Here is an 18,168-nt window from a genome sequence, read left to right as displayed (position 1 = left end):
ATATATGAACATAAAAGTCAAAGCATGATAAATTTTATACATGAAGCCAGTGTGAGGTAAGAATTTGTTCCTTAAAATGGGTGGCATATAATTTCATAGTTTGTAACAGCAGAGAATGAGAGATAGTGCCTGTTGTGAAATGTTTTATGAAAGGTTGAAATGGCCTGTTAAAAGCGCAAAGGAGGATATACGGGATAAACTTGGGCAGAAAGACGTCCTTCCGAGGAAGATGAGTTTTTGGTGAGCTGAAGTAGAGCTAGTGAACAAAATCACTCGCTTTACGCAGAACAATGACCTGCTCCCTCCCGTCTAAAATGCTTCTTCTATGGATCGATTTCAATTCAAATCTATAAAAAGATATAAAGCTAGATAAATAGAGCAAAATGCTGTGTGTGCAGCTCTCTCTCTCTCTCACACAAACACACGAGAGAGAGAGAGAGAGAGAGAGAGAGAGAGAGAGAGAGAGAATGAGAATATTAGCATAAATAGACATACTTTTAGGGCAAGAGGCCCAGATTCCTTAGCCTGAAAACACACACATGCACACTCGCACACATGCACATGCATCCACAGGCGCGCACACACACACACAAACAAACACACACACACACACACACACACACACAACATAACATTGACTTCTCTTTGCTCTCCAGCCTCAGAGGGGTTCCTATAGTTCAAGAAGACAGACATTCCTCAGGAGCTACCACGCATATGCAAAGTCAAGCAAGAGACTGTCCAAAAGTCAGTAGTGAAGGTGGAGATTCCATGCTCCCAGCCTGCATGGAGTTACTTCATGGGTCCCCGTGAAGAGTGAAGACAGTTTCCAAGTGCCTGCTGTATTAACCAAGAATCTGACCCAAGCAAAATCAGTTCCGAACTGAAAAGTGTACAAGCTCTTATGTGTCTCACAAAACATTTCAAGTTTAAATAAAATGACAATATATCTTTGCTGTATTCTACTCCACAAAAGAAATACTGGAAATCATCTTGCAGTCTGGGAGTTAGTGATTTTGCAATTTTATAGATAAAACATAAGAAATGAAGATTGAAATATTCTTTTTATATTTCTGTTATAAACCATAGATGATTGATGACCACAAGCAGCAGTTTAAAAAGAAAAAAAAAAGGAAAGAAAAAAAATACTTGATCAATGTGGCTACAATGGGAAGAGGATTGAATAAGGGATCCAGTGACTGAGCCCAAGTCAATTTCGTTGGATAGTCCACATTAGATAAACCTAAACACTAAGATAAACCTAAATTTAATGTTTAGGTTTAAACAAAAAAAGGTATGCATAAATAATGGCCCTGGTCAGGGTGTGGCCCTGCCTATCACTGACCTCAGTTCTGGTCTATCTCACAAAGTGATCTGATTGTTTAACTTTCCTAGAAGGCAAGTGTCTCCCCTGGTGGGAAGCAGGGTTTCATTTCCTTCTCTCTTCTCAGCAGGGTATTCCTGGAAACTTCCTAGCCCTTTGGGGATCCATCACTAAGAAGGGAAGAGCGCAAGCTTCTCCAGTCATAGCATCTCCCCGACTCACTGCTAAAGTCTCTGTGACCAGGAATGAAAGCGTCCAAGTGGCCAGGGTTGATTTCAGCTTCATTTGATGTCCACAAGACCTACCTACCTCTTTGAAGCAAGAGACAGGGGACAAGCAGCTAGCACAAAGATAAGAAGCATCAAGAAATGGGGGGCCACAACCTACTCTTTAGCAAGTTCCAAATGCCTACATGGAAGGATGATGGATAACTGGGGGCCTGAACTGCTCATACTTCTTGAAGGTAGGGTTCCCTTCAGGTGATGTGCACCATTTGTTGTGGGGTAGCCCGGCACAGGGTGCTTGCTTCCTGTGCTTGCTAGGTTTTTGTCTTTGACAACTTGACACGAGATAGGGTCATCTGGGAAGAAGGACCTGCAACTGAGAAAATGACTCATTAGACTGGCCTATAGGCAAGTTTATGGACCATTTTTAAATTAATGATTGATGTGGGAGAGTCCAATCCATTGTGGGTGGTGCTACTTTGGGGCAGGTGGTCCTGGATGTTCTAAAAAAGCAGGCTTAGCAAGCAAAAAGGAGTAAGCCAGTAAGCAGCATTCCTCCATGGCCTCTGCTGAGTTCTTGTCTCTAGGTTCCTGCCCTAATTTCCTTTCGTGATAGAGTGTGACTGGAATATATAAACCAAATAAAGTATTTCCTTTTTATCACAGCAATGGAAAGCAAGCAAAAAGTTACAGATCTTGAGATTGATTTCCGGGGCCAAAAGATAATCAGTATGACAGGGCAGACGAGCAATCCTATTTACCTCACAGAGTGGCCAGCATTTACTTTCAAGTTTATATACTGTGCAGGAGCCCTGAAAGGGACATCACCTCCATCTGCTTTATTACAATTCAATTTCTTGTGTAAACTAAACCTCCTCCGGGGGATTTCCTCAACAGGAAGCTCTCTTTCCTGATCTTGGGACTAGAGACTCTGATGATCTCATTTTAGACTTACACTTATGTTTCCAAAATTAGAGTGGAACTTAGCTCCCTTCCCACTACTCTGATCTGTAATCATTTTCCCAGAGTTCACACAGATGAGAGCTGAGTCAATGATCTACCTGTGCAGTACCGCTAAAGCCTATAAAAATACTAGGCTGTGGATAAGAACAGGCTGCTCAGATGGGTAGCGTGTACCACCTTAGATTTTGTGCTGATACAAGGCACATTTCAAAGATGGTAAATTAAGCATTAGTTCCAATTTGTGCCATGACAGGTAGGAACATAAGCACCCATTCTCTCCGCTTCAGAAGAAGTCTCAGCAGGAAGGCTCTCTTACCGCTACCTAGAAATAAAACCACAGCGCAGGCTCATTTCTCTATGTAGAGGGCTGGTGAGGTGTATCCGTGGTCCTAGCGCTTGCTGTGTAGGATGAGGATCTCAGTTCAGATATCCAGCAACAGCGTGAAAAGCCTCCACATGCTGCCTGGACCCCAGCACCATAGGGAGTGGACAAATGAACTGGCAGGCTTTTCTGGTTGCCAACTTAGCTCTAGGTTCAGTGGAAAAGCCTGTTGCAGAGAAATAAAATAATGGTGATTGATAGAAGAGGATGCGCAACATCTTCCTCTGTTTTCTGCATACACTTGCACAATGTGCACAACACGCACACACGTTGCTAATCCAAGCCTCACTCTCCTTTCTATATTACAGAAGAGTAGAAAGGTGCCCAACCTGGATAGACACACAGGCTCACTCTTAATTTTTAAGGCTTTTCCAATGCCTTTTGAAAATCTCAATAATTGGAGACCTGTGTGTTTATTTTGACTATTCTTCTATTTTTCAAAGTATGTCACTTGTCCTATATTAGAGATACAAATGTATCAAGTCAATTGCTCTTAGGTTTTAAACAGTAGAATTAAAGTCATTGTTTCTTGTCCTGTTACATAGGACAAGCTGGCTACAAACTTGCCATGTGGCTAAAGCTGGCTTCAAACTCCTGAACCTTATACCACAACATCCAGAGTGCTGAAATCACAGACATGTGCTACCATGCTATTTCAAAAGGTGTTTGTTCATCAATGCATCAACCAATCAATAATGAAATCTCAGTAAATTAGATGTGTTATGGGAACAAGAAAATTCAGTTTGACAGGACATACTCCATACCTTGAATCAAACAGGCAAAAGAAAAAAAAACAGTGAAACTTGAACAAGAGATACACAAAGGAAAGATGTATTCCCAAACTACTAAAATTACACAGCTTAGCTGATACCCTGGTCCCCAATGAGTAGGCACTCAAGAGCCTGCCCAATCCCTGTCCTGCCCATATGGGATGATACAGTGGAGTTACTTCCAAGAAAAACTGAAGCAGTAAACACTTGAGAGTCAACTGTAGCCAGTTGCAGGAAAATTCATTCTAAATTTGGAAAAGTTTGTATTTTAGAGAGGAAGTGAAGAGCTCACAGAACAAGTGAAAGATTTAGTGAGGTGCACAGCCCACATTCAGGAGTTCCATTTGTCTTAGAAGATCAACCTCCAAGCAACAAGATGAACTACGGATTGTTCTGTGAAACACCTTTTGGTGAGCCAGGCATGGTGGTGCAAGCTTTACTCTCAGCATTTTGTAAGTTTGAGGCCAGTCTGATCTAGATATCAATTTCCAGACCAGTCAAGACTACATAGTAAGACACTGTCTCAATAATAAGATGGATGGATGGATGGATGGATGGATGGATGGATGGATGGATAGACAGACAGACAGACAGACAGACAGACAGACAGACAGACAAATGGACAGATAGATGGATGTCTTTTGGTTTTGGTCACCTTCCAAAGGTGAGTCTAATGAAAAATACAATACCTGAGGTATTTACTAGAGGTTTTTGCTTAGAGGACTCTGCATCATCACTCTACTCCATATGGGTGGGACAGGGACTGGGCAGATACTTGAGCAGATCAGGATCAACTAATGGCTTCCTTCTACAACCCAATACTAGCTCTTGAGTTGATTAATTCTTTCAAATAGAAATATTGGGTAACACAGAACTAAGAACGCCTTGGCAGCCTGACAAAAGAAAGTATTTATCCACAAAGACTAAGTAAAGAGAAGGCTTCTGAAGAGGCCTACTGCCCTACTGTGTTTAGCACGCGCGCACACACACACACACACACACACACACACACGGCAACCTCTCCTTTTTCCCTTTCAATCATCTTGGACTAAGACAAAAGCACCCAGCCCACTTAGATATCCTGACAGCATCACCAGGAAGCAATAGCCCTGAAGGGTTCCGAAGGAACAGTTACACCATTGAGTCCATCCTCGTTGGCCATTGGTAGGAATGCAAACAAAATGAGAACGGAAAAAGGGCCATCTTCAGATCCTAAGTGTTTCTCTGTGTAACAACAGCTCTGGGTGTCATGGAACTCACTTTGCAGATGAGACTGGCCTTGAATTAATACAGATTTACCTGCCTCTGCCTCCCATGTGCCGGTATTAAAGGCTTGTGCCGCTACCACCCAGCAATACTTTTACAGTGAATTCCCATGACCCATCTCTAGCATCGATCTCAAAATTATTTTTATCTTCCTCTTACACTGTACTTGTTACAGTTTTTAAATACACACACACACACACACACATCTTCAGTTCCCCTGAGAATCAGAAATGAGAGCTCCTAAAACCCCTGAATTGAGCACTAATCTTAACATCACTGCATTAGACACCTGAAAACACCATTACCAGCGTCCCTCTGTGAAGACGGAGTAGCAGTCCAACCCTACAACAGTGCTGGAGATTTCTGTTGTAGAATAACAGTAGTGTGTTCCTACAGGAAAGACCGAGCAGTCAAAGCAAGGATTTGCAGCCTTCTAAGAGTTACGTCCTGAATTAGATATGCTTCTATTATTCCACCCATCACAGTTGCAAGCAGAAGGTGATATAGCATTTCGGATCACATGAGAAAGAAAACGTGGGAAATAATCTAGCGCATGACAAACTTGTTGTGTTAAAAGTGTGACACTGGCGATTTTGAATTCAAGAATGCAAGCAAGCTGTTATCGAGCTAAAAATACATGGGGGTGTTCTGGCAGGGAGATGGGGAGTGCTACAGGTGGGTCTCGGGGTAAAGCATTAGGGCAGCAAATATGAAGCCCTGACTTCTGTGCCCAGAAGCAAGCAAGCCTCTCAGATGAAACAGGTAAGACTAAAAAGTATACCATAAGCAAGAAAATGGGAACAATGTACAGATGCAAAACACATTGTCTGGACACTAAGAACATCTACAAATCCCCACAGGGCATCTTTCAGACTTGGGAAGACAACCAGCAGGTAAGGTGCTTGACTCACCTACCAGAATACCCACATAGAACCCAGATGGCTATGGTGATGCCATGTAACCCCAGTGCATGGAAGACAGAACCAGGGACTCACCAAAGCAAGTTAGGGCAGTCAAAAAGATAACCGCCAGCTCATCAAGAGATCTACCTCAATCTACACAGTAGAGAGTGATCCAACAAGATAACCAATTTCAATGCTGGCCTCCATGTGTGGCACATGTGTGCACACATATAAACATACAAAAAAGAGGAGCTTCTATGTCTTTAATTTGAAAAGCATTACCTGATAGAATACCAATGCTACACAAACCAACAGGAGAGCTGCAGTGTGGAGCCATAGCGAACTTAAAATAAATGAAGATGCGATCCTTCCTTCCGTCTTTCTTTCTTTTCCTCCTTCATTGTCACTGCTGCGGATCTGCATTCCTCCCGTATGCTGTGCTCTTAGCCTTGGCTGTTGCTTTCCCTTAACATCAGTAATGCAGCTAGCACCCAGCAGTGGTCAGTGAGCATTTACTTAGAGGCCTATCAATAACAGACATCATTTAGGAGGAATCTATTTTAGAAGTGTATAGTAAATATACTTAAAAGTAACAAAAAATTTAGTGACTTAGTATTTTGTAAGCACTAACTGGAGGATGGAGGGGAGAGTCAAGACACAAGACTGATGAACGTGTCCTGAGTCTACTTAGTTCCCACAAGATCCCACGAACAGTGAGCAATACCTTAAGGACTGCTAACACACACACACACACACATACACACACACAAATATTTAATTTTACTTAAGAACTCAAGGAGGCTGTGATTTCGAATCCAACTCCATGTAAATTCTGAAATACCTCACATGAGGAAAATTATTAGCCGGCCTTTAGGCTGTAAGCAATGCCACAAAAACAATCTGCCAAAAAGCCACAAGCTAAGTCACAAAGTACAGAGAAATGTAAACATTTCTTCTGAGCAGTTTCTGCTGTCTTCAGACTCCATCAGATCCCCCACCTCTGGGCTCACCCTGACTGGACCAGAAGATTACTGTGGTGAGGCCAGTCCACACAGAGCACAATTGTCTGGAATTACAGCAAAGTCGGATGTGTATCAAAAGGTGCCACCCGGGGAAGAAGAAGTCACCGCTGTGCCATTTAATGAAACCCACTGAGCACGGAGGGCATGGGCAGACAAATTGAATTTTAAACGGCTCCTACAAGAGGGTATAATCAGGATCGCCACCAGCCGAGATGAGATAAATGAGCTGACTTTTCTCCACCAGGGGATCAAAATAGAACAACATCTTTATGCATGAGGTCACACACACACACACACACACATACACACACACACATACACACACACACACACACACACACACACACGGTAGTCACCTTTCTTCTTTTGTCCAGCATGTTCTAGACTCTATCATCCCCAAGGCAGCTTTTTGTTAACGAACATTATGCAAAAGGATTTCATCCCACCTTGATGTCCATTGCACTTCACTCCAGGCAGAAAAATCAACTCCCATAGAGTGAAAACTTCTCCGTGATCCCGAGCTATATCATAACAACCGCCATGCAGCTGGCACTCTCCGGGGGAAGCTTAACAACCACGGTTAAATCAGAGGCAGCGAGGTGGTCAAACGGTCCATCAGCCAATGCCATCAAACGGTAGGAGTCCTGAGCTGCAAACGCTGGGCTTTTTGGAGACTAAATGAAGTAAGGTACCACTTCTATATGTTCTAATCCTGATCATTCCTAGGAGCTCCAAGCTCAGTGTTCCCAACTTCCCCACTTGACCTTCAGCCTTGAAATCCTGCCAGAACTGGAACCACACAATGTCCAGAACTGAGCTGATGGCCCTGCTGCCTAAATCTGTAGACATCTTCTTTCTAGGTGTCACTTAGACTAGAAACTAGAATGACCATTGCTGCTTTTATCTCATCCTTGACAACTCCCCTCCTTTCCCTCCCTTCTTCTGCTCCCCCTCCTCCCTCCCTTCCTCTTCCTCTCTGCCTCATACACATCCACAGAGTCCACTTCAAAAGAATCACCAGCCAAGGGTACCACAGTCCAGTGAGAACTCTGACTGGTGGATTGGAAGATCTAGTAAGCAGAGCACTGAAGACAGAGACAGTCCTTGTCCTCAAGGCATGAAGAGAGGATAGAAACACAACGGCCACAGTAATTCTGAAAAACACTTTACAAAGTGAGCCTTGGACCAGCCGTAAAGTCTTCAGAGTTCCTAAGGTGTAGCCTGCCTGCCTGTCTGCCACTACCTCTCTCTCATAGGAATACTGAATATTTAATACTCAGGATCAGAAGCTAAGTTTGATCACCATGGGCTGATCTTCTTTCATTCCTACCCAAGGGGTGTGTGCAAAGGATCTTGGGAAAATATACTGAAGCTTCTTAGCCTTTTCATCACAGCTGTTTTGCACAGTTTCTGGAGTTTGGACATCTTGATGGCAGATGCTAACATCAATATTCAACACAAGGCTAACATCTGCCATGCTGAAAAAAAACTTTCAAAGAGCCCATATTATATAGAGTTTGGAGCAGATAGCAAATTATTATCACAGATTTCTTGGGCATTTTGTTAGACTCCAAAAATAAGGTCTTATTTTTAACATTTTGACTTTGTTCTCTCCATTCCTAAAGTCTATGTGTAAGGATATTTTGCAATCAGGAGTATAATGTCTTTCTTCTGTGATTGATTGTAACTTTGAGGATAGAGTACAAATGGAAACGGTTACATTCCCCTAATCAGACAGATAGGTAGGTAAATGATAGATAGATAGATAGATAGATAGATAGATAGATAGATAGATAGATAGATAGATAGATAGATAGAATTAGACAGTCACACTAAAGACCTCTCGGGGGCTATAGTGATGGCTCAGTCAGGAAGGCACTGACCTCACGAACAAGAGGACTATTATCATAAACCTGCAATGCATATTTGGGAAAGGTTATTGTATAATACAACTATCCAGTTTCTTCCAGACTCATAAACTGAGGCCAACAGAGACAATAAAATTTTCACCTGGGGGCAGGAGAGACAGTTCAGTGTTTACAAGCACTTGTTGGTCTTATAGAGTACCTCAATTTGGTTCCTGGCACCCACAGGGCAGCTCACAACCATCTACAATTCCAGTTCCAGAGGAGCTGATACCCTTTTCAGCCTCTGAGGGCACTGCACACGCATGGTGCACAGACAGACACACAGGCTGACAGAACACCCATCCATATAAAGTAAAAATAAATAATGTTTAAACAGTGTCACCTGTGTTAGAGATTCACTACCCATCATGGTCAGAAACTTTGAGTTCATGCTCATAGTGTGCTTAACCAAACTGAGCTTCTGATCCTGAGTATTACAACATAAAATAGCTTGCAAAAGGAATTTGTTTTATTTTTAACTATGTATATGTTTATGTGTCTATGGGTGTGAGCACATGCAAGAGGGTGCCCTCATGCATGAGAGGGCAGAGGAGAGAATTGGATCTCCAGAAGCTGGAGCTACAGGTGGTTGTATGCTTCCCTATGTGGGTGCTAATAAGCAAACTTGGGTCTTCTGCAAGTGTATCAAGTGCTCTTAACTGTCGAACCATCTCTGCAGCCCCATAAGGTAGCATTTGATTGACACTTTAATAGTATAGTGATCGTATTTGTAGCCTAATCAATAAAAAAAACGGGGACATCATTGGTCTCACTCTAGAATTTAGTGTCCTCATCTAATAAAAAGGTGTTTCTTGCTTAAATGAGGTGAAGTAAAAATTGAACCACGGGTCTCTCCATGGTATTGGACCTGAGTAGGTGAAGGGGATGCTTAATTAGACTATAGTCCAATCCATTCTCCCAAAGCCTGCCTGTATGCCTCAACACCCCAAGGACATGAAAAGACCGTTGTAATGTAAGCTGATAATTTTCACAGCTAGCCACGCTGAACTCTTCTTGCTCATGCTAATTAGGTTATTCTTGGTAACACATCTTAGTACACACAGGAATTAATGTTCCTCAGACCACCTTGAAGATGCTACTTGGCAAGCAACAAGGTCAATTCTGAAGGCCCCAAGAATGAATTTTTATGACTAGCACAATAATTTTTTTTTTTTTCTGATTCTAACCTGCACACACCGACAGAGCCACTCTGGCTACGCTGGAAGGTTCGAGTCCTGGTGGCAGACAATGATGCTCCTGTGTAGCATGAAAGCATCAAGCATCTTCAGGTGCCATGCAGAAACAATGGAAGGATCTCAATTGTTTTCCTTTAAGTGCTTTCTAGCAAACATTAGTTCACATTCCTCAGTCAGTGCACTCTGTGACGAGCCAGTTTGCAGCCTCTATACCAGTGAGGGTAACTAGTCCGTTATTGACCCCCGCCTCTGTAGTCTCCAGCTGCGGGTGGATTGACTGATGGTAACAAGGGGAGTAACAGAAAAATAACTTGACTCCCCACCCTCAAAAACTATGGAGGAAGTGAGGCAGCTCAGGAATCTCCGCAACTGAAGGGAGAGTTGTCATGGGCTGCTAACTAGCTGGCTATGTCATGTTTATATTATTTTATTTGAAGACTAATTGACATTATAATTATTATTTAGTTCAGAGAGGTAATGTTAGGAAGAAAATCAGAAACAATAACACGAACTGGGGATGGCGGGGAGGTGGAGCCGAGTACAGTTTCACAGCAAAGAAACCAAGACACTAAGGACGCCAACAGAATAAAAGATTGTATCACATGATCCCAAGGTGAAGGACTCGAACACCGCACTCCAAATAGAATCTTTCTCAAAGTACAGCATGGAAAACAACAGTCGGTTCTCCTTTGCTTTATCATGGCAGGTGGTAGGGGAACTACCACCTGAGGTAAACAGGCTTCCAGGAGAAGCCAGCATCTGAATTAACAAGGTTGTTTCCACAGCACCAATTCTGATGTTCTTTACCTCAAATCTTATAATCCCCAAATAACAAGTCTGACGGCCTCATCTAGGATTGGCACCTGTGTAAGTCTACACAGTGACCTAAACAGCATGACTTAGGACAGAGGGTGAGGTCTAAGTGAGTAGCACTGGCTTGTGGTTCTAAAAAAGGGTTCTTTCTGTGCACCAGCTGGGCCAGTCATCCCTGGGGAAGTTCATTCAGCCTTTTCCACCTGGTCTCCACTGAGCCCTGCTCAACACCTTCTGGGGCAGAACGCTGGAGACTTCACGGACACTAAGGTCATGGGTGACATCTCTAGGCTCTCATAGAGCTAAAAAGGATGCTGCATTAAATTCCTACCCAAGAAGCTTGGGAGCTTTATAGGGACATAACCAAACAACGGAAAAAGTCCTAGACCAAGACTCAGAAAAGGTCTTTAAGTGAACAGTAAGACTGACATCAGTGGCTACCTGAAACACGCCATTCAAAACCGTTGCTAGGTACGAATACATAAACTTTGATGCTACAGATTTTGTGAATTATTGGCTGATTTGTCATTGTTCCTGCCTGTAAGAAACTTAGAACTCGGAGCAGGCGGAGTCTGGCAGGCATTGTCAATGTCACGTCGGACTATAACTCTTCCTGCTCACACCGAAGACGGTCTCTGTCTCCTGCTCACACCGAAGATGGTCTATGTCTCCAGCTCAATCTTATTCCTTGTGTGCTATCAGTACACATGATAGGAATGAAAGGCAAGGCCTTTAAAATTTGAGGGTCCCTACCATTGAGCAAGAGTGTATCAGGAAAAGGTTCACTAACCAAAGCTAGTTCCTCAAGTGCCCTCCACATCTAACCATTCGGCATCACAAAGGTGTACATAGTGGTATAGAGTTGGCCTGGAGCTGCCTGGGACCATCCCAGTGAAAAGTTCCTTACTGGACACCCAAATCCATTCAATACCAACTACAGAGGCTAAAATGCGGTCTTGCTTTTAGTTTTCCTCTTATAAATCTTGTGTCTGGTATAGGAAAATGACAAATGAAGGGAAGTTTTATATAACACGGATATCACAAACATTATGAAATGCATTTAATAGATATCTAAAACTAATTCCAGGAAAAGGTGACAAGAACAAGGCAAATGTGACCAAGATGTACCCAAAATAGCAAACTACAAAGGTGGGGACCCTTTTATAGCTGGGTTAGGGAAGTTTATACAAGATCATGGCTCAACTAACTAAGTTTTAGAAGTCATCTGCCATCCTAATATGAAATGCTTTTCTTAAAGCAGCATTTTAAACTGTGGCCTCAGAAACAACAGCAGTGCTAGGCCTTTAACTTGGCAGAAATGCAAATATCAGGTCCCCTCTTAAGTATGTGTGTGTGTGTGTGTGTGTGTGTGTGTGTGTGTGAGAGAGAGAGAGAGAGAGAGAGAGAGAGAGAGAGAGAGAGAGAAGTTGTTTATGAGTGAGTGTGTATATGTTTGCTATCTGGTCATATATTGTGCCCCAGTATGCATAGACTGACTGGCTGACTGAAAATCTCTCTCTCTCCCTCTCCCTCTCCCTCTCCCTCTCCCTCTCCCTCTCCTTCTCCCTCTCCCTCTCCCTCTCCCTCTCCCTCCCTCTCCCTCCCTCTCCCTCCCTCTCCCTTTCTCTCTCCCTTTCTCTTTCCCTTTCTCTCTCCCTTTCTCTCTCCCTTTCTCTCTCTCTCTCTCTCTCTCTCTCTCTCTCTCTCTCTCTCTCTGTGTGTCTAATGACTACAGAATTTGAGGGGACACAATCTTATACTGGACAAAAAAGACAGAAGTCAAACTTTTTTTTACAAAGAACCCTAAGTATATTCCACAAATGTTTTAATGACACACTCTATTTTCCAGAGCCTCTCTATAGACTTTTAAAAAACTCAAGAAAGACATAACTCAAAGCTCACTATTTTTAAATTATGATGCAAGCATGCCTCTTAATAAAGACAGCAGCAATAAAGTTCACCCACAAGTTACCTCGGGGAAAAAAGTATTCATTGGTTTCTTGAAGTGTCCCTAAGACAGAAGGTCTCCATACAGAAGTCCCCAACTTATGTTGTTTGACTGGTTGAAAGGTGACATTTCAACCTCTAGTCAGCCATCACAAGACTATTCCAATTCAAGGTTGACACTCTGTCCTTTATTTTGTTCCAAACTACTACAGGGGTCGTACTGCCCGATGCTACACCATATGGGCAGACTCCAGATCCAGCAGGTGGGGGTAAGCAAGATGCCTCTGTATCTTGCCATTCCTCTGCTTCCTGTTGTTTTTGGAACAAGCCTCACTTTAGCTAAACATAACCCTTCTGGGTGATTCATTTTTAGTAAGAGAAATCTGCCTCCCGGCAGAGCCTCCTAAATGCTGATTACATTCTGACACTGAGCTAAAGCCTCTCAAAACTCACTGATCTGGCATCTTCTGGTCTTTAAAAACACTCGACCGCTTTCTAAAATCTCAAGTAGAAGAGAACTACTAACCGCATAAGTTTTGTGGGTAAAAAGAGAAAACAGCCATGTAGTGAACAACTGGAGAAGTTCGTCAGAAGGCATCGTGTTTTATCATCTGTCCTCTTATTAGCTGTTGATGAGCAACAACAGATTTTCAAAATCTCTCTCCAGGGTCCAAGTTATTTTCTTAACCACTATTATCTGTGGTAATGGGCATGTCTGTTCAAGAGCTGGAATTTTTAATAGACCTCTTAGGTTTTTTACTGCCAGAATTATTTCCACCTGACCTAAGTAAAGGAAATAAGGCAACGCCAACTGCTGGGGACTATTGAGATGGGTAAGAATATTTGCTGTATAAGCGTGAATGCTTGGGTTCAAATCCCCAGTGCCCACGTGCAAAGTCAGGCTTTGCTGTGCATATACCTGAAACCCCAACACCGTTGAGGGCAGAAATGAAGGACTCCTTGGCTTGCAGGCAGCCAGTGTAACTCCAGACTCAGTGAGAGACTCTGTCTCATGGGAACAAGGAGGAGAGTGACAGAGCAGAACACCTAATGTCCATTTCTAGCCTTTGTGTGCACCTACCACATGTGCATATGTGCACATACTACACACGGAGGAACACAAGCGCACACAAGGAAAAGTGGTAAGAATGAAGAAAGGGAGGAAAGAAAGAAGGGAGGAAGGGAGAAAGGAAGGGGCAGCCATATCAAAGATATCTATCCCTAATTTAATATTAGTAACTCTTTACCAAACAGAGGATCATGAAGCATATATACAAAGAAAAGCATGGTTATTTTAAAATGTATATAACTTTCTCAATTGTCTTTCCCCTTGGGTAGTCTAAGAGAAGGGTTGGCTCCATATAATTCAAAAAAAAAATCTATACATAGCTTAGAGAGGGGAGGATAAATCTCCAGGGTCTCAGATTCACTTCTGGTTGCCTTCCTTCATTACGTTTAGAGATAATCAATAAAAGCTGATTTCTCTTTGTAAGCACTTTCCTATTCTGCCAGAAATAATAGCAGTCTCTGCTCCAAAATGAAAAAAAAAAATGGAAAGTAATATTTACCATAAGAGGAGAAAAATGAAACTGCCTAAGCATTTTTCCAGAGCCAAGTAAAACAACAGCAAGCCCAGTTCATTCTCAAAGAAAAAAAATTCCTCTCAATATTCCCAGCATTGGTTTTGCTCTAAATATCTGTGACAAAAACAAGTTTCTGAACCCTGTATTTATATTTCCAGTTCCAATGACAACTTCCTTATGTTTCCTAAAAGTTTTACTATATTTCTGTGTAAACATATGTGTTAGACAGTAAGAGCCAGTAGTGGACAGAGAAGCAGGCAGGGGGGATTGTCAGGCCCCCAAAGCACCTCCCAGTGCAGATGAAGATGCAAAACCCAGTGGAGTTTATTCTGGATGAGAATGAGAAAATAAAGGACCGCACATGGGTCTGAGTCTTGCCCGGACACACAAAGCTGCCTTGCTGTACCCATTCTCAGCATCCCTACTTACAAAGTTTTACAGTAAATAATGTGTAATGAGGCCCTGGGGTCTTCTAATCTGTACCAGACACCACAAAACGGCCGCTTTTAAGGCCTTTTCTTCTTCTGGGTTCTTCACAAAAGGCTGTAAGAAGATGTCACGTGGAAGAATAATAGACTTTTACATTGTTATGAAGTTACACATGTAGTTTTACAGGTCTTCCAGCCTTCCTGTTTTCCCCTTCAGTCTGTGCCATCGAGGGAAGCTGTCATATTTCACCAGGGCGTATTGTAAATCAGACAAGTTCAGCCAGTCAGGTTGAAGGATGGAGGTGGAAAAGCCCAGTGGAAAATATATAAAGTGCAATTAGAACCATATGACCAGAGATATTGGAGCAATACTTGCTGGAAGAGCGCCAAGTGAAAACTCAGACCCTGTCTGGTGTTAGTGAGACTGTCCAGTTCATTTGGGACAGCTCACACCGTTCTCTAAACACTGTATTCTTTTCTTTCCTCCACAGAAAAAGTTGCCCGGGGAACTTAAGACCTCACGCCATAATCAGCCTAGAATTGTATCTGTAACACAGTGAAAAACACAGCGGCCGAGATGACATCATAACTCACTTAAAACCCACATCCAATGTAGTGTAAAATTAAACAGCGGTCCATGTGATATCTGCCAGGCATCTTCAAGGCTTATCATGATCACGATATTGAACCAAACACCTTTTGCATTTTTCTATGAAATATTTGCCTCGAAAGACCTCAAGCGTCCACGAAGGCAAAGACAACCCATGGGTCTACTGTTGGACAAAACAGCAAGAAGCTATGAGACATAAACTATCTCCCCAGTACATATGTTATAAATAGCCTACATATGTGTGTCTCACATAGATGGTACCCAGCGGGCCAAGTGCGCACGCGTGTGTATGAGGATGAACAGGCATGAATAACCCTTGACACTGAAAGAATTTCAGTAAAACTCTTTTGACTCTATTGCATCTATAACCATGGTCATATCAGATCTGTTTCTGCTTGCATTGCATGTGTCAATCACCCTTGCATCAGCAGACAAACAAAACATAATTTTCAATACTTAGGACCGAAACGACTCAAGTTTAGCAAAGCCACTCACCTCCCAGGAACTGTATCCCTCCGGCCACTCTCCCTACTGTCCTGGAGATGAGCTCCGACACACAGCAGCCCATAAGGGCGGTCAGCGCTACCAGGAGGAGCAGGCCACAGCCCAGACCCATCACGATGGTACAGATCCTCCACTCCGCGCTCGGGATGCCCTGGAAGGAGGCATAGCGCCCACATTCCTCCACCATCACCATCATTTGCCGACTCTCATCGTGCACAGGATACGAGCACCTCCGGAAAGTGCCGAAGGACACAGGCTTGCCCAGCTGAGATCCCCAGAGCCAGTAAGGCATGAAGAACCCCACACAGGAGGTGGCAGCACTGAGGAAGGAGAGCAAAGCCCAGATCATTCCAGTACAAGTCAGGCTGGATGCCATCTTGGAGCAGGCAATACAATGGCAACCCAATGTGAGCGTCCCGAAGGTGGGAACGGAGGCTTGTGGTCACTAGACGCTCCCAGGTAATCCACGGTGCTTCAGGAAGGATGCAGCTACCAGCAGTGACAAATCTTCAGTCTGACAGGGTATCAACCTCTCAGACTTTGCAGTACTGATGGCGGCCCCTAGTAAAAAAGCAACAGGAAACAGTGAAAGTTAAGTACTTCTAGCTCATTTATAGGTCTCTAGAAGCACTACAATTTTCACTTAAGTCAAGCTACCTTCAAAAGCAGGGAAGAACTAATTCTCTCCATACGCAACTCTACACAAGTTTTGCCAAACTCGCTCAAAGATTTCCCACGTCTTTATCTCCTGGAAAACGCTCCCAAATTAACTCTGACAGCTATTTACTTAAAGAAATGAATGGCTTCTATTTGCCAAGCCAGTGAATTCATTTCACATACTCACATTAAAAGCAATGTAGCATTTTTTTTACTAGCAGTAGACATAACTCAGGATATTAAAATAAAATGAACCATACTGCTATTTGTTTTCTCGGCTTGCAAGTTCACTTAGTTCCTAAGCAGTTTCTCTGCAACTCTTGATGGGTGTGACAACCAAGCGAAATGATGGTAGCTTCTTACAATTACACAGAGAGTACTGTAAGCTTAACTAACATCACTTGCCACCCAGGTGTACGCACTGGGTAGAACCATGGTCACACACTCCCACTACTCAACACTGAGAATTCCTTCGGTCTTAATCTTGCGGGGTAAATGCAAGCCTCTATTATTTTCCCAGCTCCTAGTTTGACTCAGTGGCTTCAGTGACTTCAGCTGCTGCCCATTTCACCTGTGTTTAACGGGGCAGGCACGCGTACTTCTCCGATACCAAGTGTCAAACATCAGCTATTCAAAGGGTTTCACGAGGTGGGTTGATTTGCACACCTGAACACACTCGCCACAAGTAACGCAAAAGTACACCCACCCTGAGGTTCCATCTGCAAACTGCTTTCTAACTCCAGCTTCTGAGCCTTCAAGCAAACTTCTCTCGCCCTCAGTTTTGGATTCCAAAGGGAGCTCCCTCTGGCTACAGTTTTTAAAATCTTGTCAGCTGTGAGTAGAGGCTGGAGTTGAGTTGCTCTGGGGCTGACCAGCAACTGAGAGGAGTAGGAGAAAGGAGGGGGCCTCTTCCTCAGCTGGAGTGAGGTACCCTAATCCAAGTCAATTCAGAGCCAAACTCCCCCAACCCTCGCAAACTGTTCCGCACACCCACCGCACCCTGGGGCACCAGGGACACACACAATGATCTCTGGATGCTAAGCGGCACGGGGAAGTTCTTGCAGCCGGCTCCGAAAAAGGGGCGGATAAGGATGGGAAGGCAGCACCCCCCGGAGGCCAACACCGACCACAGCTGAACCACGCTGCTCAGGAAGTCAGCGGGGACCCCGGTGCCGGGCTCGGGGCCGCGGGGCACGCTACTTACCCGGCCGGGCGGCGGCCACGGTCCCTAGCGGGTCCCGAGCTCAACACAACTTGCTGTCTTTTCCTGGCGGGGACAGGGCGACACGAAAGACTGTCCTTCTCGCCTTCGCCACTATCGCGACGGAGATCGGGAAGACTCTGGGGAGCCCCGGTGGAGGGTCAGGAGGACCCGCTCGGAGAGCCCGCCGGCTGTGGCCGTGCGGCCCGGGAGCTCCGCCGATGCCGGCTCCAGCTTTGGCAGGCGAGGCACGCGCCGCCTCCTCCCCGCCCTCCCCTTTCCGCTGTCCCCTCCCCTTGGCCCCGCCGCGCAGTCCTGGACGCGCGAGAGTGGGGGCGGCAGACAGACCGAGAAATCTGGGAGAAAGTTGCTCGCCTTCTCCGCAGCTCCTCGGGGGCGCCGAGGCCACACCCTACCCCTGTATTCTTTTCTGGGTCACACATTGGGGTCTGGAACTGCAGTGTTCCCGCAG

General features: G+C 44.1%; 1 protein-coding gene across 1 annotated transcript in view; it reads right to left on the bottom strand.

Moving 5' to 3' along the window:
* Lhfpl6 (LHFPL tetraspan subfamily member 6) overlaps positions 1-17,948 on the bottom strand; it is a 185,699-nt gene extending 167,751 nt beyond the window's left edge. The window contains exons 1-2 of the mRNA XM_050138436.1: positions 17,700-17,948; positions 15,830-16,399 (exon numbers count right to left, since the gene is read on the bottom strand). Of these exons, the coding sequence (XP_049994393.1) occupies positions 15,830-16,214 (385 nt within the window). The 5' untranslated portion in view covers positions 16,215-16,399; positions 17,700-17,948. The remainder of the gene's footprint in view (positions 1-15,829; positions 16,400-17,699) is intronic.
* Between the last annotated feature and the right edge of the window lie 220 nt (positions 17,949-18,168).

This window comes from Alexandromys fortis, unplaced genomic scaffold, assembly GCF_014885135.2.
Source record: "Alexandromys fortis isolate MF-2015 unplaced genomic scaffold, M_Fortis_MF-2015_v1.1 scaffold_15, whole genome shotgun sequence".
Lineage (NCBI taxonomy): Eukaryota > Metazoa > Chordata > Mammalia > Rodentia > Cricetidae > Alexandromys > Alexandromys fortis.
The sequence above is the reverse complement of the archived record's forward strand: the minus strand, read 5'-3'. Positions and strand labels throughout refer to the sequence as shown.